At 34.3% G+C, this 24313-nt stretch overlaps 3 protein-coding genes across 3 annotated transcripts; all 3 read left to right on the forward strand.

Moving 5' to 3' along the window:
* Window positions 1-1611: 1611 nt before the first annotated feature.
* On the forward strand, window positions 1612-6172 carry LOC111696600 (RNA-binding protein with serine-rich domain 1-A-like). Its single transcript, XM_023466240.1, has 8 exons — window positions 1612-1691; window positions 2313-2449; window positions 2676-2761; window positions 2985-3246; window positions 3387-3525; window positions 3790-3877; window positions 4119-4201; window positions 5443-6172. The coding sequence occupies exons 1-8, from the start codon at window positions 1659-1661 to the stop codon at window positions 5758-5760; spliced, it is 1146 nt and encodes a 381-aa protein (XP_023322008.1). The 5' UTR covers window positions 1612-1658; the 3' UTR covers window positions 5761-6172.
* LOC111696598 (pre-mRNA-processing factor 19-like) lies at window positions 6163-14283 on the forward strand. Its single transcript, XM_023466238.1, has 16 exons — window positions 6163-6254; window positions 6576-6643; window positions 6822-6926; window positions 7267-7540; window positions 8264-8352; window positions 8691-8769; window positions 10193-10290; window positions 10459-10559; window positions 10735-10820; window positions 10944-11032; window positions 11714-11812; window positions 12081-12174; window positions 12445-12521; window positions 13146-13207; window positions 13482-13571; window positions 13858-14283. Exons 1-16 carry the CDS (start codon window positions 6188-6190, stop codon window positions 13910-13912), a joined length of 1533 nt encoding a protein of 510 aa, XP_023322006.1. The 5' UTR covers window positions 6163-6187; the 3' UTR covers window positions 13913-14283.
* LOC111696599 (lethal(2)neighbour of tid protein) lies at window positions 14237-24274 on the forward strand. Its single transcript, XM_023466239.1, has 14 exons — window positions 14237-14439; window positions 14973-15043; window positions 15698-15755; window positions 16421-16485; window positions 16989-17067; window positions 17418-17475; window positions 17624-17724; window positions 20511-20623; window positions 20963-21090; window positions 21576-21662; window positions 21919-21985; window positions 22376-22455; window positions 22943-23067; window positions 24009-24274. Exons 1-14 carry the CDS (start codon window positions 14247-14249, stop codon window positions 24107-24109), a joined length of 1326 nt encoding a protein of 441 aa, XP_023322007.1. The 5' UTR covers window positions 14237-14246; the 3' UTR covers window positions 24110-24274.
* Window positions 24275-24313: the final 39 nt, after the last annotated feature.

The following is a 24313-nucleotide window of genomic DNA, read 5'->3' on the forward strand; positions in this document are numbered from 1 at the left end:
GCTTGAATAAAGGTGAAGACTTTGTCCTAAAATCTATTCTGAATGAGGTTAAATCTGCAAAATTCTACTCCTTCATAACAGATGAGGCAACAGCTTATACAACCAATATCTTTCATTCTGCATTTGTTCTGTAAACATAAATTAGGGAGGGGGGGGGGGGGCATGCGGCCATGAACCCTGCAATATCCTGTTCAAACCCAGGTAGTTAGCAGAACCCTGTTTGAACCCCGCGAAACCCTGCTCGTATCCCGCAAAACCCTGTTCGAACCCCACCAAAGACTGCTCAAAAAATAATCTTTTGATGAGAATTGACTTTAAAAAGAAAAAATCAAAAATTTAAACATGCAGGATTAGGTAATATAACTCTCTTAGCTTTAATATAAAAATCAATGTTTTTAAACTCTTTTTCAGTGTAAAATTTTCTCTTGCTAGATTTAATAATTTCTTTAAATGAACTGACCACGTGATAAAGAGGTTATAAGTAATATCTTGTTATATGAATGTATATTGCAAGTTATTATTTAACATTCAAACTTGCCAAAGTACAAAGTATATACTTTTGATATTTATGTTTTTTTTTTCTAAAATTGCTTTGAATACTTTTGATTTATACTTTCATAGGAAATAATTAATTTTGTTGATTAAATTTAGATTAAATTTCGATTTATTCATAACTCTCCACTTTAAATAATTAAATTAGTCCCATTTTCAGTAGAAATTGACGATTATAAATGGAAGATCCCTCCCGGAAGACTGTTTGGAGGAGGTTCGGAAGCTGTGCGGGGGAGTTTGCCTTCCCTCCCTCAGCAAGGTGTCACTATAGCACTACAATCTGTTAAGAGAAGCTATTAAAATGAATTACAAGAAAGGAAAAGAAAACACGCCCACGGCAGTTGGGAAATGTCAGGAAGCAAAGCCTTCCCCCCTACGGGCTATGCCTATTTTTTGTCTTAATGATTTATCCCTGAATACTTTAAGCCTAAGTGTGTATATTTACCCCTGACAGCTCTAAGCTTGAATGCCGCGTTTGTTTGATTTGTGTTCCGGCGCGGCAACATGGCGGCGTGCAAACAAACAAAATCGTTTTCGTATTATTAAATTCCTGCCGGAAGTGCTACTTTTCAAACTACAAGTATTTTTAGAAGTTCTAATTAGTTAGATTTTGTTGTTTTGTTAGAATTCTGTTTAAATTCTTCAAATTCAGAGATAAAAAGAATTTTCATGTATTACCTTCCCCTTGTCCACCTTCCTTATACTCCTCCCTTACCCTCTACCTTCCTTATACTCCTCCCTTACATGCATACAGAATTGAATCAAAATCATAAAGTTCGTGGTCACGAAATAAAAATGTTTTGGTCCGTTGACACGCCGTGAAGTGTATTCAAACAACTTTTTATTTTTATTAAGTTATTACTCAGTTTAAATTCAGCTATGCGGGGATCAACGAGATCTAGTGGTTTATTATTATCTTCTGCCATAATCGAAGTTTTATACACAAACCATTATGTCAATTTGTCATAATTTTTGTTTGCGCAGAGCTAAATATCTTGACAGTTTTTGTAACTTGTTATGTAATATTTACTAAATGTGACGTTCTTATCGTTTATCGTTGTTTTAACTAGATTATCCATTGTTTCAGATTGTAGGAACGAATAGATATGTCGACTACATGGGAGATGAACTATCTTAAGGCAAGCCATTCATATTGTAAATTAAAATTTGTTATTTAAACAAACAAGGTTTCCATTAATAATTTAAAAATCATAGATATAACATGTGTTAACCCTTTCATTTCAGAAATCATGTGTTCAAAAAATGACAATGTGAACGAAATCAATTTGGATTCTAACAGATTTTTATTATTTTTATGCTTTATAGTGAATCATATCTGATCGAATTCACTACATTTGTTTTAAAACGTATGAAGTAACATTTTATTAACCTAATGTAGAAAGCTGAGGGGTGTAAATGTGACCACTTAGGAATATACCTTCTTCTGATATCAAAACTTTTGTGAATTTTGGGATCAATCATCTTCATGTTATGCAGGCCTACAGTTTAACTTAATTCCTCTTTTATATCCCGTGGTGGTCAAACCCTGCTGGGATATCTAGAGCTATTACACATTTGTCCTCTAATATTTAAGTGCCCACAATGATTATCGAGATCCAACGATCTCAAACGATGCTGAACTCAAAAATTTCGACCTCTGAGATGACTATATAAATTCTTAAAATCACGTAGATAACATAATATATTTATTATTTAAACTAGTTATTTTTGCAAACTTTGTAACTGTTGACTTATTTCAGACAATGGGAGGAGGTACAGGACCTGTTGGGGATAAGGAGGAGAAGAAGAAAAGAGGGCGGAGCTCCTCCTCCTCTTCTAGCAGTGAGGATGAGAGGAAGGGACGTTCCAAGGATAAAACCAAAGACAAGAAAAAGAGGTATTTATTATCCATATTATTTAACTATTAATAAATTTAATTAATAATGAATGAACCTTTTTCATAAATAAAGTAACTTTTGGCAAGAAGAATTACAAACTGCCTACATAAAAATATTTTGCAATCAATTGATGTTTCACACTGCGTTCGGTTTAAAGTAATTTCTGTCTAATTGGAAACCCCTTTAACTGTATTTAATAGTTTATCATTTGATTTATTTTCACAGGAAGCAAAGCAGCTCAAGTAGTAGTTCAAGCAGCAGCAGTGGATCTAGTAGCAGCAGTTCAGACTCAAGTAGATCCAGATCTAGAGGTAGAATAATTATTTCAACCTATTATTTGGAACTTACATTTCTTTCACTTAATTTTCAATAAAATCTATTTTGTACGGGGTTAACCTTTTACTGTAGGTCAATAACAAAGAAGGGGGTCGGGAAAGTTCTGGTTCTTCAATTTCTTATAGCTGAGTTTTAGCTGGTTATAGCTGGTTTTATTATATTCCTTGCACTTGAAAATAAATATGACTTTTTCTTCAGACAAGAAGAAAGGAGGAAAGAAGAAGGGTGGCGACAAAGTAGAAAAGAAAGGAGAACCCGAGAAGAAAGGGGAGAAGAAAGGAAGCGTAGCAAAGAAAGGAACACCACCCGCTCGTAAACGCTCTGGATCTCCTCCCGCGCGCAAGCGCAGTGGCTCTCCTCCTGCTCGCAAAAGATCCGGTTCTCCCCCTGCGCGTAAACGGTCTCCGTCTCCTAAGAAGCGCTCTGTGTCTCCAGCTAAAAAAAGGAAATCTCCCTCCAGGTACTGGAATTTATTTAAAAACTCTTAATACACAATACTCTCATACCGTCATTAAATTGCTCGGGTACCTTTGGATGCACCACCCCAAATTTGAGGAAATGTAGAAATTTTTTTTGTTATTAATCAATCTCTGTTTCAAGGTCCAAGTCCCGTGACAAGCGTCCATCTCGTAAGTCCGCCTCTAGGTCTAAGTCCAAGGGTAGGAAAGCTAGGGGTAGGTCTGGAACTCCTCAACCAACCAAGATCCATATCGGCAGGCTCACCAGGAATGTCGTCAAGGTAACAGTTCACCTCTTTTCTTAATAAAAGGTAGTGTTAACGAAAGGATGGTATAGAAAGAATGGAACTATTAAGTATTAATCAATCTGCAACACACATCCGATGTTTCCGATGTTTCTGTAAGTTGGCTGACATGCTTTTGCAGCGAGAAGTTTGATTGAAAATTTAATATATTTCAGCCCCCACCCTCCCTTACCGCCCTTTTTAATAGTATTAATTTAAAACATTTTTTGGGCGAAACTTACGAATAATTGAATATTGTAGGATCACCTGGACGAGATATTTTCCACCTTTGGAAAGATCAAGGACATTGAGTTCGGGAACGACAAAGCAAGACCATGGCTAAATAAAGGTAGGAGAAGTCTGGTGGTGNAAACCACATAAGATATTCCTTTATAAAAAGCTGTTTTTTTGGTACGATGCAACAATTGTGGATGAATTATTCTGAAACTTATTTTTACTGAATATGAAAGTCAGCTCTTTACAAAGGAATGTCATTTACTAAAAGAAAAATTTCTATTGGCTCTAATTTTTCTAAGCATAAATGTTAGATTTTCAATTTTATTATCATGTTTCAATCTTTTTATTTATAGGATTTGCTTATATTGAGTATAGTACTCCTGAAGAAGCACAGAATGCCATGAAACATATGGATGGTGGACAAATTGACGGACAGGTAAAAATACAACTAATTTGATAGTTTCTTTTTTAATGATACCGTAGCAAATTCGTAACCGGGGTGCAGATAATATTTTATTGCAAATTGTCAGTTTTTGTATTTTTCACCCTAATTGAGGCGATGATATATTCATATTCAGATTCACCGACAAAGGGTCAAACGACCCAGGGTCAAACGACACAGGGTCAAACGACACAGGGTCAAACGACACAGGGTCAAACGACACAGGGTCAAACGACAAAGGGTCAAAAACGCGACAAAGGGTCAAACGACACGGGGTCAAACGACAAAGAGTCAAAAAATGCGACAAAAGGGCAATTTTTTATTTTATTTTGACGGTTAGTATTTTTTTATTATTATTTAAGGTTAGGTTAGGTACATTCTGGCCCGAGCGCAGCGGCTAGGACAGGCTAGGGGGCCGACCGCTATGGCCACATGGTCAATTATATCCATTTATTTATTAATATTTAGGGTTAGGTTATGTTAAGACACTTTCTGGGCCGAGCGCTGCGGCTAGGACAGGCTAGGGGGCCGAGCGCTATGGCCACATGGTCAATTATATCCATTTATTTATTATTATTTAGGGTTAGGTTATGTTAAGACACTTTCTGGGCCGAGTGCTGCGGCTAGGACAGGCTAGGGGGCCGAGCGCTATGGCCACATGGCCAATTATATCCATTTATTTATAATTATTTAGGGTTAGGTTAGGTTAAGACACTTTCTGGGCCGAGCGCTGCGGCTAGGATGGGCTAGGGGGCCGAGTGCTACGGCCACGGGTTAGGTTATTTTAGACAAATTCTGGGCCGAGCGCTGCGGCTAGGACAGGCTAGGGGGTCGAGCGCTACAGCCACATGGTCAATTATATTGCCAACCCGACCATTATGGAAGCCAGAATCAGACTAAAGTTTTAAAACTTCAAGAAAGTTTGGCGGATTTTTGTGATTAAAATTGCGATTTTCCTATGATTCAAATCAAAAAATATTTTTATCATTTTGACCTTTTGTCGTTTGACCCTTTGTCGCACTTTTGACCCTTTGTCGTTTGACCCTGTGTCGTTTGACCCTGTGTCTTTTGACCCTGTGTCGTTTGACCCTTTGTCGGTGAATCCATATTCAGTCAGCCAAACCGTACTAATTCTTTTTTTTTCATGCTTTTTGATACCTTTAGTTGAAGCGTTCTTTTTATTTTATCCTAGGATCTAAAATTTTGATCTAGATTTTACTTTATTTTATTTGCAGGAGATTACTGCAGCTCCAGTTCTGATGCCTCGTGCTCCAGCGCGTAGACCCTCTCCAAAGCGTAGGTCCCCACCACGCCGTCGTCGTTCTCCATCCCCTCGTGGTGGACGTAGACGTTCACCTTCTCCTCGTGGTCGTCGTCGCTCCCCATCACCCCGCGGCCGTCGTTCTCCTCCCCGTCGTGGAAGCAGGTCTGGAAAGGGCAGGAGTAGGTCCCCGAGACGTGGTGGAAGATCTCCACCAAAGAAGAGGAGTAGGTCCCCGGCAAGGAGGAGAAGGCATTCAACATCCTCGTCTAGTAGCGATAGTTCACGTTAAATTCTACGGATTTGCTGTTACACAGCGTCCTGTTATTTGCCGCATGTACTGTACCTTTATCATTCAACACTGTACACTAATGTATTTTCTATTTTTCTGCAGTACATTAAATTTTCTACAGCAGAAAATTCAAAAAACAGAATTTGCCGCATTTCTTTAACAGTTTTATTCTGAAATGTGGAAAATGTTCACATTGTAACTGTTGACAGTTTTGATTTTGATGTTTGTAAAATGGATCATTTAGTTTTCCCGTTTTTGCTCGACATTCAGTACATCGTTGCTAAGTTCCGATTTACAATTTTTTTTACTTGGCTGTTACATTACGGCTAAATTTAATGAAAAATTGCAATTAAATGAAAATATTAATTCCTTTTTTCCTTATTCCACTCAATAACGATTGTTTACATCCAGATTTGCCTGAACTAAAATGGCGTCTCTTATCTGCGCAATATCCAGTGAGGTCCCGGAGAGTCCGGTAGTGTCTCCAGTATCAGGTGTTATGACATTTTTATCTTCCCCCATCACATAATTATATTAACGTTGAACTTCAGCCATGTGGGAAAATAGAAGTTTTTTTTTTGGGGGGGGGGAGTATTTTTATGGTTTTTTTCAGTTTAATTTTGAATAAATATTTCCTTTACTTAAATTATGGAAAATTAAGACCCTGCCATTAATTGATACATAAAAAAAAATTAAGTGATGAGGGTTTATTAACTCTAATTACTTTTAGTTCATGTTTCCATTTACTGATTTACAAAAACAACCTTTTGTGGAAGAGTTTAAAATATTTTTTCTTTTATATGATTGTTATTAAGGTCAAGTTTATGAGAGGAGACTGATAGAAAAGTATATAGATGAGAACGGAACAGATCCAATCTCTAAGGTTTGTATTTAATAAATAGTTAACTTGAACTAGATTGAAGAATAAAAGTTTTATACTTTTCTTAAGTTCGATCTTCCAATGAATTAAACTCTGTATTTTTACTTATATTTCAGAACTTGTAATAGCAGAATGCAGAAGTCTATTTTTCTGATGATTAAATAAATTGAATTATTTAAAGGAACCATTGAGTAAAGAGCAGTTGGTTGAGATAAAGGTTTCTCCTCTAGTGAAACCTAAACCTCCCAGTGCAACTAGTATACCAGCCATTCTCAAATCCCTACAGGTATTTTCATTTAAACGTTTAAAAAACTAAGTTACTTCAATTAACTTTTAAAAACAAAATTCATTTTTATAAATAATCTATTATTTATCTTTATTTGGAATACTTTTTATCCCCAGGTTTCTCTCTTTTTACGCAGCCATAGGATTGTTATCATTTTTCTTCTAGCTTTTCCCTGCAATTATTTTGGCCGTTCTTGTATAATCATTTAGGAAATTTTAACTTTAACAGACAATTTAAAGAAAAAGCCCCGATAAAAAAACATTTTCCCACATGATAACACAAGGCAGTTGCATTAATAGATACTTACAGCTTTACTCAGCTTTTTCTATGTCTTATATAGGATGAATGGGATGCTGTTATGCTACACAGTTTCACGCTCCGCCAACAGCTTCAAACTGCGCGCCAAGAACTGTCCCACGCGCTATACCAGCACGATGCCGCCTGCAGAGTTATTGCGCGTCTCAACAAGGAGGTTACTGCTGCGCGTGAAGCGTTGGCTACTCTCAAACCCCAGGCTGGTGGTGCTACTCCACTACACACTCCGGCACATGCTCCTGCCACACCTGTACATGCTGAAACTCCAGTTCATGTGCAGAAACCGGTTGAAGAATCAGGTAAGCTGCTAAAACCCAAACTGTTAATTTTATTCTAATTTTCCCGGTTAAAAACTCTGCATCATATTAAGAGATATTTAGTTTATGATTTATCTTCCTAAAACAACTTCAGACGTAATTCCAAATGACCCTTAAATTATTGAGTGCAATTTATTTTTGATGCGGTCCGAATCCTGGATCCCCACTAAAGATTTACTGAATTTCTTTAAAAAGCAGAATTTTCATTTTTTGTCTTACTTTTATACTAATACTTGATAAATATTTCAGAAATCAGGAAATTTTTATAATCTCTCTTTTTTCAATAGTTCAGATTTGAGTTTTGAGAATAAGAGGGATCCTGATCCGTGGATCCGCATACTTTTGCGGATCCGGATCCGATCCCTGGATCCGCATACTTTTGCGGATCCGGATCCAGGAAGCCAAAATTTTGTAGATCCAACGGATCTGGATTCTAAGCACTGGCTGAGTGGCACGCCCTAGTAACAGTTAATTTTCGCTTGTGGGGTCTCGTTAAAAACGACTTGCGGAAATATGGTATTAAGGAAACAGAATTTAACATTTTTAAAGCTAGAAAAACGACAATACATACCTAGATTTTTTTCAGACGAACCTTTATGAATATCGTTTAAAATCCTACATGCAACTCTTCAGTTCACTTGTAAAAACATCCAGTCCCTTAAAAATAAAATATTCTTGAATGATAATTGAATAATGTTCGTGTAGGCATGACTGGTGAGATCCTAGAGAAGTTGCAGGAGAAGGCAACTGTTCTAACACAGGAGAGGAAGAGAAGAGGAAGAACTGTTCCTCAGGTAATCTTCATTCAGGGATATTTGATTTCATTAAATTCTCATTTTAAACTTTTTACCTTTCTTGCAAACATAGCTTTCAAATTGAGATTTAGAGTAGACGTATTATTACAACACATGAATTAACAACAGGATTATACATTTAAAATAACATTTAAATTTTTTTTTATGGTTTTGAAGTATCTAAAAGAGAGTTCACGCATGTCAGATAATGTTAATATTCATTCATAAAATTTCTGTTCTGATTATGAAAAGAAAATCCCCTGATTAACCACCTTGTGTTTATTTTGCCTTTTCAAGGTAAAGTTTTAGTTTTATTCCCATTAAACTTGTTCTTCTAGGAATTAATGTCTGCGGAAAGTATCTCCAGCTTTGTTACTCAATCCTCTCATCCTGGTCTACACTCTGCTTCAGTTCCAGGTAAACTTATCTCAAATCAGAGGTCGAACCTTATGCATTGTTATTTCATTCAGAAAGCACAACGGGTTGAGCGGATTTCTAGGAAAAATAAAAGGACCCCTCCCCCCAACCAACCAAAAGCTACAAAATAAATCTGAGTCAATGGAAGATCGTGAAAATAAGAGTCAGCTGTTTAATACGAATTTAGAACTTCTTCAAATCATAAGTTTTTTCTGTGGATTTCGATTTCAGGCGTTTCCAGATTGGCAATATCTCAATCAATAGTTCTAACCTTTAGCTTTAGACAATAGACGTGCTCATTGATGTAACATCTGATATGCTCTAGTTTTGGATTTATTCTCTTATATATTGTTTAGGTATCCTGGCTCTGGATATATTCTCTTATATATTGATTAGGGTTACTGGCTCTGTATATATTCTCTTATATATTGTTTAGATATCCTGGCTCTTAATATATTCTCTTATAAATTGTTTAGGTATCCTGGCTCTGGATATATTCTCTTATATATTGTTCAGATATCCTGGCTCTTAATATATTCTCTTATAAATTGTTTAGGTATCCTGGCTCTGTATATATTCTCTTATATATTGTTTAGGTATCCTGGCTCTGAATATATTCTCTTATAAATTGTTTAGATATTCTGGCTCTATATTCTCTTATTAATTGTTTAGGTATCCTGGCTCTGAATATATTCTCTTATATATTGTTTAGGTATGCTGGCTCTGTATATATTCTCTACTATATTGTTTAGGTATTCTGGCTCTGTATATAGTCTCTACTATATTGTTAAGGTATCCTGGCTCTGTATATATTCTCTACTATATTGTTTAGGTATCCTGGCTCTGGATATATTCTCTAATATATTGTTTAGGTATCCTGGCTCTGGATATATTCTCTAATATATTGTTTAGGTATCCTGGCTCTGGATATATTCCATAATATATTGTATATATATCCTGGCTCTGAATATATTCTCTCGTTTATTGTTTATGTATCCTGGCTCTGGATATATTATCTACTATATTGTTTGGGCATCCTGACTCTGAATATATTCTCTAATACACTGTTCAGGGTCCTGTCTTTAGATATATTCTCTACTATATTGTATAGGTATCCTGGCTCTGGATTTATTCTGTAATAAATTGTCTACGTATCCTGGCTCTGCATATATTCTCTAATATATTGCTTAGATATCCTGGCTCTGGATATATATTCTCTACTATATATTGTTTAGGTATCCTGGCTCTGCATATATTCTCTAACATATTGCTTAGTATATTCTCTACTATATTGTATAGGTATCCTGGCTCTGGATTTATTCTGTAATAAATTGTCTACGTATCCTGGCTCTGCATATATTCTCTAATATATTGCTTAGATATCCTGGCTCTGGATATATATTCTCTACTATATATTGTTTAGGTATCCTGGCTCTGGATATATTTGCTAAGGATACTAGCAAGATATTGACTGGAGGAGCGGATAAGAATGCTACCGTCTTCAACAAGGATCTTGAACAGGTGAATACTCAAAATTATTCCACGGTTTTTCTTTTAATATTATAACAATAATTTTGATTATTACACTTTCTTCCTACGCATAATATACTATTCTATAGTATTTAATTATCATTTTTTATTAATACGTGGCCGTTGTAAAAAAATTAAATTAATTTTAATTTTGATAAGGTTGTTGCTGTATTGAAAGGACATACCAAGAAAGTTAACCATGTTGTATATCATCCTACTGAGGATACTGCTATCACTGGTTCTCATGATGCTACAGTCAGGTACAAAGCTTTATACAATACAATTTAATAAAACAAATAAAATATAATTGTTATAGTTATCAGTGAATTCATCCATGAATTTCCTCCGACAGTAATATGAGCTCTCATATTTTGATAATGACAATTATTGGTATTTTTTGTGCGGGCTTTTTGCATGTAACACTGATTATTTTAGAGTTTGGAACGTTCCGACCGCACAGACAATGCATCTACTGAAGGTTCATGAAGGACCTATCACTGGGTTATCCCTTCACGCTACAGGTACTCGTGGTTCTTTAGTGACCCATCACTGATTATTTTGAGCTACTGAAAGTTCATTAGTGAAAAAAACAAGATAAAGTAAATATATTTTAAAGATATTTTACTTAAAACTTATTTCTTTAGGTGATTACATCCTGACAACCTCTACAGATCAATGCTGGGCGTTCTCTGACATTAGGTCTGGTCGTCTAGTATCCAGGGTTAACGACCAGGTAGGATTTTAATTAGTTCTCTGACACCAGGTCTGATCGTCTAGTATCCAGGGTTAATCAGGTAGGATTTTAACTAGTTCTCTGACACCTAGTTTGGTAAAATAGAATCCAAGGTTTACCAGGTAGAATTATAAGTAGTTCTCTGACACCAGGTCTGGTCGTCTTAATATCCAGGGTTAACCAGGTAGGATTATAATTAGCTCTCTTGACACCAGGTCTGGTCGTCTAGTATTCCGGGTTAACGACCACGTAGCCATGATTAACGACCAGGTAGGATTTTAACTAGTTCTTTGACATTAGGTCTGTTAATCTAGTATCTTGGGATAACAAGGAAGGATTTTAAGGTTTTCTCAAGGGTGAGGATTGAACAAAAATACTTTCACCTGGAACTAAGTACAAATTTATTTTCCTCAAAACTTTTTAGTGTACAATGCCTATGGTTTTGTGGGATAGTTTAGAAATCTAGATAGTATTTCGTGGAAACACAGGTTGGACAGAAAACCCAGCCCCAATTACACTGACTCGTCTTTTAATTAATAATCATAACAATCGCTGCCAAAATAAATGCTTTAAACTGTCCCCCCCCCCCGCTCACGTTATGAGAGGTAGAAATGAATTACTCTGACAAATATTTAGTATTGCAACGCTTAAGCATTTTTTTCATTAACTAAAATATTTTAGAGTGGTGGAGTAGCGCTGACTTGCGCCCAGTTCCATCCTGACGGTCTTCTTGTGGGAACAGGAACTGCTGATGCTAACATCAAGATTTGGGATCTCAAGGTATATTATTATTATTAATATATATATATATATATATATATATATATACAAAATTCTATAATTGAATCAAAACCTAGCGGATCAGTTGAATGTGGGTAACCCAAAAAGTTGTCGTCAAGTTAGCATCATTAATGATTAATTGAATGATCAACTTGCTAACTTATTGATATTCCAAGGTTTTGTTCAAATAATAATTGATTGATTGATTGATTGATTGGTTGGTTGGTTGGTTGGTTGGTTAATTAATTAATTGATTGATCGATTGTAGGAGGGAACTAATGTTGCCAATTTCCCTGGACATACTGGACAGATCTCTGCTCTTGCATTCTCTGAGAACGGTTACTACCTGGCCACTGCTGCAGGTCAGCACTCGGTTTTAAATATATATATCCTGATGATTTTGATCTTAACTTTTCGCCATACCGGAGACTTATTTAATAAATTTTTTACTATCCTCCATTCCAAACGTGCCCTAATAATTATTAAAGTTAATAATCGAGATTATCGTTTCATAGAGAAAGGTTTCTATAAGTTGAATTGTAACTGCTAATACAATGTACAATTTTCATTTAATGTTCAGTGTTCCTATTCTTAATCGTCAAATAATAATAACTAAACAATTATTTTTTAAGATGACAGTTGTGTCAAGCTTTGGGATTTGCGTAAGTTGAAGAACTTCAAGACTCTGCAGCTGGATGAAGGATATGAGGTTATTTTTAAAAATATTATTCGAACATTTTCATGCTCATTTAGTAGTTTTACTGCAGTTTTGAAAATTGACAGGAGGAAGTCAATTCACACTTATCTGATTTGATTTGACACATTTTCAAACAGTTTTATAAAAAAAAACTAGCTGAAGTGCACGGGATTGACCGTCAAATTTTTCAATCAAATTAAAAAAAAACTAAGAGTTTTGAAGAAAAAAGATTGTTTTTTTTTGCCTATGTAACCCCCGGGTTCCCCATGAGTTTACTAAAAAAATATGAACCCATTTGGTCAAGCCGTTTGGCCGGCTATAGGGAACATATAAACGAATGTATTGTTTTATTAGATGGATTGAAATAAGTTGATTAGTTGATTGATAAGTGGATATTCTCTCTAATGTTGTACTAGTAATGTAAATTTCCATTTGTAATACAAATCATTCTTCAACACCAATTAGAATTTGTTAAAGGATAAAAACCATAAAAATTGTTAAATGCATATTTATAATTCGACACAAAGGTTCATGCAAAATTCAAGATCCATGAACAAAGTATGCAAAACAGTAAAAAAAAAATATTTTAAAAGTCGCCATCGTAAGACAGCAAAGATAATTTCTTTTTTTTCATAGGTTCGTGACATCAACTTCGATACCTCCGGTACATACCTAGCTGTGGCTGGTACTGATGTTAGGTAATATATTCGTACAGTACTGCATACATATATGTACATATTTAGTGTACAATACTAGATTATTGATTTTATATGATAAGATTTCGCCGAATGCATTGGTTGTCTGTTAATTATAATAATAATGCTTTAGAAACCATAAAATTATACTTTTTTAACGTTACATACATGCAGTTCGGTATTTGGAACCGTGCATGCAGCACCGGTTTGAAGCCATCAGGCATAAATAATGTACCAAAATCCATACTTAATAATAACTTTACATATTTGTGTTTAGGGTATACTTATGTAAACAGTGGACGGAGTTGCTAGTTATGCAAGATCATACAGCCACCGCTACAGGAGTCAGATTTGGAGACAACTCCAGGTAACAATTCTTAGAATTTACAAAGGGTGTATATTTTTTGGAAAAATCATCCAAAATCATCCCCCTCCCTTGATTTTGTTCGTTTTGGGGTTTTGTTCCAAATTTTTATAGAGATGTTTGAACATTTGGGTAGAAGGTATCAATAAGACCGGGAACTATGCCAGTGGATGTCCAATATTAAATGTTTTCCCCCTGGGCATCTGCAACTATTTGCCTTTCAATTTATTTTCTACACTTATATTTTGCTATCGTTATTTTTTTATAATATTTATTTTTTTACTTTCAGGTTTATCGCATCTACGTCTATGGACCGAACTCTGAAGATTTATGGACCTGCTTAAGCTAAAGTCTAGCGGACCACCTCTACCATATATCTGCGGGCCCTTGCTGGTCCAATTCATAAGATTTATGGACCTGGTTAAGCTAAAGTCTAGCGGACCATCTCTACTATATATCTGCGGGCCCTTGCTGGTCCAATTCATTAGATTGATGTACCTTAATTCCCGAAAAAAAATTTTTTAAGGGTATTCCGACATTGATCAACAATTTGTTTTTTTTGACAATAAATAAAAACGAGTTTATTTTATCTCAAAAACACAAGTACATTGTATAAAGTATCACGCATTTGAACATAATTGTTCGATCTTGAAGTTGTTTTGTAATTCTGTAATAAATATGTACAAAACAGATGAATTAAGCCAATTTTTTCAGAGTTCGAAAATGGCGGCGCCTGGACGGTCGAGAAAAAAATCCGCGAAACCATTTTTTGCCGGATTAATTTCAGGAGTGAACAGTTACAGTGATCTGAAGAAACTTTTCCTAGATCCTGAATATGCTTATCTAGCTGCTGGCGTTCTCATCATCATAGGCAACATATTCTGATATTCTATTATGTTTTTTTTAAATGAATCTTCCACGCTTTGAAGGTATCCTCTAAGTGTCATGTCGGATTGATAGCGGTACCCTCAAAACCGTTGCAAGATTGAGGATATAGAAGTTTTTCCAGCTAAATATTAATAATTTTCCACTGATTTTTCTCTTTAAGTGAGAAGTGTACATACTTCAGAAATAGAAACTACCAAAATGAACAGAAATAAATATGTTCAGAAGTTAGAATACGTCTATATCTGCCTCATTGTTCTCGTAAATGCTGGAAGCGGTTCGTTATGAATCCGCTTGTTGTTCTTTTGTCAAACCAGAATTAAAGAATTAGATTATTTCTTGAATTTAATTTTTAATTAATTTGCTCTCTCCTAAAAACCCCTCAAACGAAAACGAATGAGTTTTTTCATGAAAAGTTTATAAAAAATCCCAAGGTTTAAAATTTGTAATTATTATTTACGTAATATATAGTCTGCGAGGAAAATGTGAATATTTTTTAATAAAAGAATATGTTTCCAGAGATTGTAATAAATATAATTGTTATAAATAAAGTGAAGTATACTGAGATTGACTGGATAGCTTACATGCAGGTAGGTTTAGAATTCAAGATTTTGTTTCGCGGGGAATATTCTACCTTCATTTGTAATTTTTCCTTCGTGGAAATAATTGTTGTAACGCCTATTGCGAAGTACTTCACATGCTATCATTGTGCAGATGAATGTTAGAATGTCACTTTTGTTATTTAACTAATTTAAAAAAAAAATAATTATCAGTGGCCGAATTTAAAGTATTTGAGCGGCGTTTTAAATTTAAGCCGCGGCTTAAATATGGTTGGTTCCACTTAAAATTGTATCAAATGTTTCAAGATTTAAGCCGCCGCTTAATTTAAACCAGATTTTGTCAGATTTAAACCGCGGCTCAAATTCTTTAAACTCCATCTCTGTATAAATAATAAAAATCTGATTTTATTAGTTCTTCGACACAATTTTTTCATTAAAATCGAAGAAAAATAATAAAGACGGATACTAAAAGCTTTGCAAGTTACTTCTCCTTTTTTATCGCGTCTGTCTTAAATTGAAAAGTATATTGTATTATTTAGTCCTAGATAAACCCCATTATTTTCCTAAAATATTATTCTTTATAAATTAGGATGCATGTTATTTGTTTGTAACTTAAAATGGCAAGTCTAAAATTATTTAGAATTCTCATAGATTTAAGAAGATTAGTGACGCTGTATTTTTTAGGAGGTTGAGGGAGTAAAAAATGGAACTTATGATTATTCACAATTAAAGGGAGATACAGGTATTAATAAACACACATAAAGCAGAGACAAATTTTATAGATTTTTGATATCTATACAGTAAACACGTTATATTAACAAAAAATAACAAAATTAGTGGCTGACCGACTTGTAAGCTGTCCAAAATATATATTTATCCTGATCAACTTGGTAACAAATCGAGTTTTTTTCTACTTTTAACTCTATCCCACAAGAAGTTAAACAGTCAACTACAGTGAATATCTTCAAGAGAAGCTATGATAAATTCAGACAGTATCCGATTACCAGTTACAAAGTCTATCAGAACCATCATCAGCAACTCCAAGTCTTCAATCAAAGACATCCTCATTATAACTCTACATGGGTTCCTGAGGATTATTCAACAATAACAATATCGTAGATCCTTAAAGGGAGTGTTTGCGTAAAATGAAAGGGGGTATAGGCTTAATGCGATAAAAAAGCGCTTTTGATCGCTACTAATCTTACTTCTATCTGTTGCGTCTATAAGAAGAAAATTGTTAAAGACGTCTCATACCGAATAACATGGCGTCCATGTTTTTCATATTTTCCAGGAATGTTCGAAAACAAGTTGTAAGCTAAATATAATTTAAAAAACAAAATGAAAACTAGTATGAAATATCAAATTTCATTTTTCGCGAACACTCCCTTTAATGCTTGATATTTTCAGGTCCCCTGGTGTATCCGGGGGGTTTTGTGTGGATTTATATGATTTTATATTTTATAACTTCTCAGGTAATCAAAGTTAAATTAATAATATTGTTAAAAATAATAAGTTTATAATAAGAAACAAAAAGTGAAATTTTTGTTTAAAAACTGATAAATATTGTGTTTTTTAACGGACGGATCTGCATCAAAATGTAATATATCCTCAGAACTGATTGATACTATATTAGATATACAATGTCCACACACATTTTAAAGGGGGAAATGATTTGTAAAGATCCCGGGGGGGGGGGGGAAATTTCATACTTTTTACCCAACATTTTTTATTTTTCCCTTAAAATCATTTATTTTTCCCAATTCAGCGAATAATACCCAAAACAGATTTTTTGGCCGCCCCGCCCGCCATTATAATTTTTTTTAATATAATATATACTTAAGTTCTGGGGGGAAAATGATGTTCAAAAGGGGGCAATGATTTTTCAAGAAAATATTCTTTTCAATGTATTCATTATTTTTAGTTGTCCTCATTTTAATCACATAAAATAAGTTGTTAAATTAAGTAAACATTACAGGGGAAGAATGTACTGCTAGCCCAGTACATATTTTGTGTACTGTACGTAGTTAATCTGGCTCTCATATTCAGAATTTTAGGCAGAACACAAATTAAGTCATTTTTAAGATAATAGCAGCTGAAGTCCTGGCGTGGCCCATGGAATTTTAGTAACACTTATAAAAAAATTTTAATTTTGAAAAAAAATTTAAAAACTTAAAATAAAAAAGTTTTGATTATAAAAAAAATAGATTTTTTAGCCTATCATATCCTCTCGGTACTCAAGGGTTTCCTCAAAATGCCCATTTGGTCCAGCCGTTTGACCAGCTATAGTTGATAAATATATATATATATATATATATATGAACGAAGAGATTATAGATTTATAAAGTATATTTATGGATGATTTTGTATTCTGTTTTTTGCATTTAATAATGTGTTGTGTGAACAGTGAAGACTAGGAAGATTCCTCCGTACTTGTACGTTATTATGTCCCTTACATCTTACAGGTGAAATTATTTATTTTTATTTATTATTATTCTTTAAAATCGAATAGAATAGAAAATAGAATAACATTTTTTTATCAATTTGTATGATTTTTTTTTTATCATTTTTATGAACATAAATTTCCCCCAAATTATTTAATATTTCTTCTAGAATTCATTCTGTGTTTGTACTCCGCTTGTTTAACGACCCTGTAGCAGTTCTGTTGGTATACGCTGCTGTTAATCTTTTCCTGGACAACCATTGGACACTTGGTGAGTTTATAATCTAGCTGTATTCTCTCTATATATAAGCTGCGTTTTAAAGTTAATTATCTATACCAATATATAATCTGTGTTTCAAAGTTTATTATCTAAATCAATTGTAAAATCTATGATTTGACCCCCATTTTGAAGATAACATAGAAATCCTCTGAGATGAAACCTACAGATCCCCCCCCTCTCCTGAAAGTATCAGCTGTAATGATAAGCGTGGAACTTTGCAGTATGCTTTGCAGTACACAAGTGTACATTACTTCCAGTGCAACCCCGAAGTCTAATTTAGTATGGAGCCGACCGGTTTAAATTGCACCCTGCGACCGACGGGTTTCCCGACGCTCTAGCACCCTCGTACGTGAAGCGATCCGACTGGAACAGCAGAGAACGCGTGCTTATAATTGTCCGTCAAGATCTCTTTTAAACAGGTCGTTAAATCGCGTTTATAGATTTTACACCAATATATAAGCTGTGTTTTAAAGTTAATTATCTATACCAATATATAATCTGTGTTTCAAAGTTTATTATCTAAATCAATTGTAAAATCTATGATTTGACCCCCATTTTAAAGATAACTTAGAAATCCTCTGAGATTAAACCTACAGACCCCCCCCCCTCTCCTGAAAGTATCAGCTGTAATGATAAGCGTGGAACTTTGCAGTATGCTTTGCAGTACACAGTATGGAGCCGACCGGTTTAAATTGCACCCTGCGACCGACGGGTTTCCCGACGCTCTAGCACCCTCTTACGTGAAGCGATCCGAATGGAACAGCAGAGAACGCGTGCTTATAATTGTCCGTCAAGATCTCTTTTAAACAGGTCGTAAAATCGCTTTTATAGATTTTACACCAATATATAAGCTGTGTTGTAAAGTTAATTATCTATAACAATGTATAATCTGCGTTATAAATTTAATTATCTATACTAATATATAATCTGCGTTTTAAAGTTAATTATCTATACCAATATTTATATGTTGTGTTTTTAGGTGTATTTTCTATACCAATATTTAAGGTGTGTTTTAATTGTATTCTGTATACTAATATGTAAGCTGTGTTTAAAGTGAAATCTCTATACCAATATATAATCTGTGTTTTAAATTGTATTCTCTGTACCAACATATAAGCTTTGTTTAAAGTGCATTCTCTATACCAATATATAAGCTTTGTAATTATCAAATTGTTATGCTTATTTATGTTATTTTCGATCTTAATTTTCTTTTAATATTTTGTTCTTTTGATTAAAGTTAAGGATCTGTTGGAGTATTAGTATCAGGGTAGCCAAAATGTACGGATTGTACGGATTTTTTATTTTGTAACCCTAAAATTGTACGGATTGTACGGATTTTTTTCAAATTGTACGGATTGTACGGATTTTTTGTTCAAATTGTACGGATTGTACGGATTTTTTTCAAATTGTACGGATTGTACGGATTTTTATCCTGGAAATACACCGTTTTTTTTTAAATTTTCACTCATTTCAGCAAGTTTTTCATGAAAATTTCAAAAAAAAATCTCGTCAAAATGAAGTTAGTTTAACTTATTTTCTGCATTCTAAATAATATTAAATTGATTAACGTTTCAATTGACATTCAAAATTCATTGATAATTTTCGAGATCCCAGAAGTGTTCATTTGAGAATATGTTCCAGAAGTGTTCATTTGAGAATGTGTTTATCTATCTGTCTATCTGTATAGCTATCTGTCTATCTATCTGTCTAGCTATCTGTCTAGCTCTCTGTCTAGCTATATGTCTAGCTGTATGTCTAGCTAACTGTCTATCTGTCTAGCTATCTGTCTAGCTATCTGTATCTATCTGTCTAGCTATCTGTCTAGCTCTCTGTCTAGCTAACTGTCTAGCTATCTGTCTATTTATCTGTCTATCTATCTGTCTATCTATATGTCTAGCTCTCTGTCTAGCTGTATGTCTAGCTATCTATCTAGGTATCTGTCTATCCATCTGTATATCTATCTGCATGGCAGTTTATCTATCTTTTTATTTATCTGTTTATATATCCTATCTGTCTCTCTGTTTATCTATATGTGTATGTGTATCTGTTTCTCTGTCTATCTATCTGTCTGTCTGTTTATCTATCTATCTGTCTCTTTATCAGATCTGAGAACATCCTCTCAGGTTTCTTCCGTTTTTTTGTAAATCTTTTCATTTTTAGTTTAATTTTAACTTTCTTTTAATTGAGTGTGCAACCCAAGACAGTGTTGAATAATATTTTCAAAAATGGTTTAATTTTTCTTAAATGTACGGATTGCAGGGATTTTTTTTCGAAAATTGTACTGATTGTAAGGATTTTTTCGAAAATTGTACGGATTTTTAAAAAAATGTACGGATTGTACGGATTTTTTTTCTCAAAAATTGTACGGATTGTACGGATTTTTTTTCGAAGATTGTACGGATTACCTCTGAAAATGTACGGATTTTTGTACGGATTTTTTCAAAAAAGTTTTGGCCACCCTGTAGTATTTTAAAGATAATACTTTATCTGTATACGGCAGGGGTCATATGTTTTACATAAAAATCAGGCACATTTTGGTTTTCCGCATTTGTGTTATGAATTGCCACTAAATAAAATGACATATTTGCCACGGTAAATGTCAATCAAAGAAAGCTGTGCTTAGAATGGGGACTGCTGATTCACTGGTTTAACAACTTTTTTGTTCCAAGGATTCTCATGAGCAGGATTCGGATCTTCACCCAAATAAAATGGATTTGATCTTTTAAGAACTGCACGAAGCTTGTAATTAAAATATATAATTGTTTAATTTCATTTAGGAAGCCTGATGTACAGTTTAGCAGTATCAGTTAAAATGAATATTCTGCTGTACAGTCCAGCTCTGTTGATTGCGTACATAACAGTTCTTGGATATAAACAAACATTTTTCCAGGTAAATATACTTTCAAACATGTTGCAATGTAGTGATTACAAGTTTTGGACATAACATCAGTTGTTGGATTCACAACACGAAGTTCTAACTTTAGTTTAAGTGGAGTGGACGCCAGGCCGCAGCCGCACGGTGTAGCGCTGTGCCCTGAAGGCAGTCTGGGGGTTCCACTTTGGGTTTCCTTTCAGATATCCATTTGATTTGATTTGATTTGATTTGATTTGATTTGATTTGATTTGATTTGATTTGATTTGATTTGATTTGATTTGATTTGATTTGATTTGGATTGGTTTGATTTGAGTATCAAATATTAGAACCGATTAAAAAAGGTTTTGTATTAAGTTGAGTGTGTGTGCTGGATTCCAAGTTCTGGTTGGGTTACCCTTCCTCCTCCACCATCCCCTCAACTACATCATTGGGGCATTCAACCTTGGCAGGGTATTCATGTACAAGTGGACTGTTAACTTCAGGTAGATTAGGAAGTAGCTAGGGGAGGGTAACCTTGACAGGGTCTACCTACATGTCCACTTCAGGTAGATTGGGGAGTTGTTAGGAAGGGGGGAACCTTGGCAGAGTCTTTATGTACACTTCAGGTAGATTGGGGAGTGGAGGGGAGGGGGGGCTTGGCACTTCATGTACAAGTGGACTGACAACTTGAGGTAGATGGAAGTACATCTGGGAAGGTCAACCTTACAGGGTTTTCATGTTCAAGTGGACTGTCAACTTCAGGTAGATAGGGGAGAAGGTGTTCAAGGGTCAACCTTGACATGGTCTTCATTTACAAGGGAGAAGGGGAACCTATACAGAAGTTTTTACCTTTGTACGTTTATAATATTTAGTTAACTTAAATTCCGGAATGGAGTCAACATTTTCAGTGTAAAGCATTTTGAAACTTTTTCGAGGGATAATATTAACCACTTATTTTAATTTTTTCAATTGATAACATATTTTTTAGGTTTTTGCCTGAAGAAGTTTTTGTGAATCGATATTTTCATATATCTCTTCTTCTTCTCCACATCGTCGTTCTTGCCGCAGCTGCCAGGTATTTTCATAACTTAATGTCATTAAAAAGATCATTTTACCCCGAGATCTTAGGTATTTTTAACGTTTTATTCGCTGAATTGAGGAACATAAATACATTTTTCGGTAAAAAGTATCAAACAATATGAAAAATTTATTCTACTTTCCCAGTGTATCGAAAATCCCCCCCTCCCCCGTCTTCCATTGGGGATAATTCTTAAAAATATATATTATAAAATATATATTATTAAAATTCTAATATTATCTGGCTTTTCTAGATATATGTGGAGATTTCTGAGTTCTTATTCAAAACTGAGAACGATGAATATACCAGCTGTCGCTCAGGGATTCATTTAGATTATCAATTAATTAATATGGACCTTCTTAAATCAAATGATTTATTTATTCATTTGATAACTATTTTGAAAAATTATTATCTCTCAAAGATTTGTATTTTAGTATCTGCATTATTACTGTTTTTCGAAGTTTTTATTTATTGCTTTTTTCTTTATTTAACATTTATGTATTAAGGTGTTTTCCCGTTTGATAGGTTTGAGAGAATTTTTTTATTTGTTCTTCAGGTTTTCCATTTATTTTACTTTTTAATAATCTGATCAAAAAAGTAGTGCACTGTCACTTTTAACTGGACTATTTGTAGAATGCCATTAACACCTGTAGTGTACAGTGTACATGTATGTTAACATTGTACATAGATAAATGAATTAATCCCGTCAGTTGTTGGTTCTCCCTTTCTTTCTCTCCAACTTCATTGGTGTCATGTTCGCTAGATCTCTTCACTACCAGTTCTATGTCTGGTTAGTTCTTAAATATGATTTCCTTGTTAGCTAGATCATTAGGGGCAGGGGCGTACACAAGGGCTCTTGTTTCCCCTGGACAACTGAAAACTATAGTTCCTTGGGGTTAGCCTGTAGCCCCTCCCCTGGCCTAAGTCCTGTACGCCCACAGACGTGGGAGGGGGGGGGGTGCGGCAAGGATATATTAGCATATTTATTAAAAGTGGGTTAGGGGTTGTTGAAACGTTTTACTGATGTGACGTAATATAACTGCTTAAAACTACTAACTAGTGATATCAAAACAATTTCAAAAATTGTTAAAGATATCACTACTAACCAATAGTTACTTATTTACAACAAAGCATGATACTTAGCAGCCCTGAAAGGTCACAGTAAAAATATAAAAACCCAATCCGCCTCCCTCTCAATTTAATCTTTGGGGACCTCAATCAATATCCTTTTGTGTTTCTAGTTGATAACTTACTTTGTAACCATTTATCTTGTTTAGGTACTACCACACCCTACCCTACCTGGCGTGGTGCTCAGGGTACCGTGTGATGACCCGTCTCTTAATCCTGGGTGTAGTGGAGATGTGTTGGAACATTTATCCGAGCACAGTTTACTCAAGCTTAGGTATTTCTTTGGTATTTCTTACAAATTCTTGAGACTAGAAATCATTTATCCAAGCACAGTTTACTCAAGCTAGGTATTTCTTTGGTATTTCTTACTTTTATTTTCAAATGACTGAGATGTTGAATATTTTTTCTTGGCTTTAAGGCTTTAAGAATCACCAATATGGTGTTGATACTTAAAATACTTATTTGCCTAATACATCAAATATTTAATGTGGTAGTGTACTATACTTTTTAAAGTTACGTACCAATTAATTTAAAAAAATTTACTTTTCACATATATCATTTGAAGAAATTTTATTAGCAATCGTGTATATTTCTTTTTTTAAAAATCTTTTCCCACGTTTAAAAAAAATCCCGACAAGTAAGGTATGATTTTTCAGTTTATTAGGTTTACTTTTCGCTAAAATTGGGAAAGCACACAACTTTTAGGGGGAAAATGAGTAATTTTTGTGGGGTTAAAAGTATCCAAAAAGAAGGAAAAACTTACCTTCCTGTCTACTAGATCATACTTACGTTTCTATAAATTAACACATATTCATGAGTTAATAACCTTGTTAAAGGGACAGACCGGCTATGTAAGGTAGTTAAACTGAGTATGCTGTGTTGTGGACAAATTCTTTAGGATTCATTTGAGACATATAAAACGTTTCCACGATTACTGAGTTTGAGTGCATAGTCGACGTTCAAACTCAGGATTTACAGATCTTTAAAAAGTTTTATATGTCTCAAATGAATCCTAAAGAATTTGTCCACAACACTGCATACTCAGCTCAACTACCTTACATAGCCGGTCTGTCTGTATGCAATTTTATTTTGGTCTCAGTATGAATATTATCACCAGATTGATAATAGTGTGTGTCTTTTCTTTCTTTTTTACCTTTTCTATTAAATTCAATTTAAAAGTTTCGAAAAGAATATATTTTAAATTTTGTTGCCTAGGGCTTCACTGCTGCCACCTGGTTCTATTCTACGGAGTTCTCAAGAATATGATCAAACAATGCAACTCAAGCATTCTTACTGTCAAGGATAGAGGGGAGTAGAATACTATGGATAATGGATATACGCGACAAGGAATATCTCTGCGCTCGTAACCTTAAAACAGATCAAATCAAAAATGTTCAGTTTCCTGTTATTATGAAGCTAATTTTACATAATTGTCTAACTGTGTTGTTTAGCTAGGAATTTAATATATTGTGTGAAACATATCAAACTTGTACAAAATAAGTAGCTTTTTTTAGTAGTTT

This window comes from Eurytemora carolleeae, unplaced genomic scaffold (genome assembly GCF_000591075.1).
Source record: "Eurytemora carolleeae unplaced genomic scaffold, Eaff_2.0 scaffold185, whole genome shotgun sequence".
Taxonomy (NCBI): domain Eukaryota; kingdom Metazoa; phylum Arthropoda; class Copepoda; order Calanoida; family Temoridae; genus Eurytemora; species Eurytemora carolleeae.

Excerpts from the sequence above, each read along its gene's own strand:
- LOC111696599 (XM_023466239.1), top strand. The coding sequence starts at position 14,247 with ATGTACAAAACAGATGAATTAAGCCAATTTTTTCAGAGTTCGAAAATG. Across the intron at positions 15,044-15,697 it reads ACTGGATAGCTTACATGCAG|GAGGTTGAGGGAGTAAAAAA; the intron begins GTAGGTTTAGAA and ends TGTATTTTTTAG. Across the intron at positions 21,663-21,918 it reads GTTCTTGCCGCAGCTGCCAG|ATATATGTGGAGATTTCTGA; the intron begins GTATTTTCATAA and ends TGGCTTTTCTAG.
- LOC111696600 (XM_023466240.1), top strand. The coding sequence starts at position 1,659 with ATGTCGACTACATGGGAGATGAACTATCTTAAG. Across the intron at positions 2,450-2,675 it reads ACCAAAGACAAGAAAAAGAG|GAAGCAAAGCAGCTCAAGTA; the intron begins GTATTTATTATC and ends TTATTTTCACAG. Across the intron at positions 3,526-3,789 it reads TCACCAGGAATGTCGTCAAG|GATCACCTGGACGAGATATT; the intron begins GTAACAGTTCAC and ends TGAATATTGTAG.
- LOC111696598 (XM_023466238.1), top strand. The coding sequence starts at position 6,188 with ATGGCGTCTCTTATCTGCGCAATATCCAGTGAGGTCCCGGAGAGTCCG. Across the intron at positions 6,644-6,821 it reads GAACAGATCCAATCTCTAAG|GAACCATTGAGTAAAGAGCA; the intron begins GTTTGTATTTAA and ends AATTATTTAAAG. Across the intron at positions 11,033-11,713 it reads TATCCAGGGTTAACGACCAG|AGTGGTGGAGTAGCGCTGAC; the intron begins GTAGGATTTTAA and ends AAAATATTTTAG.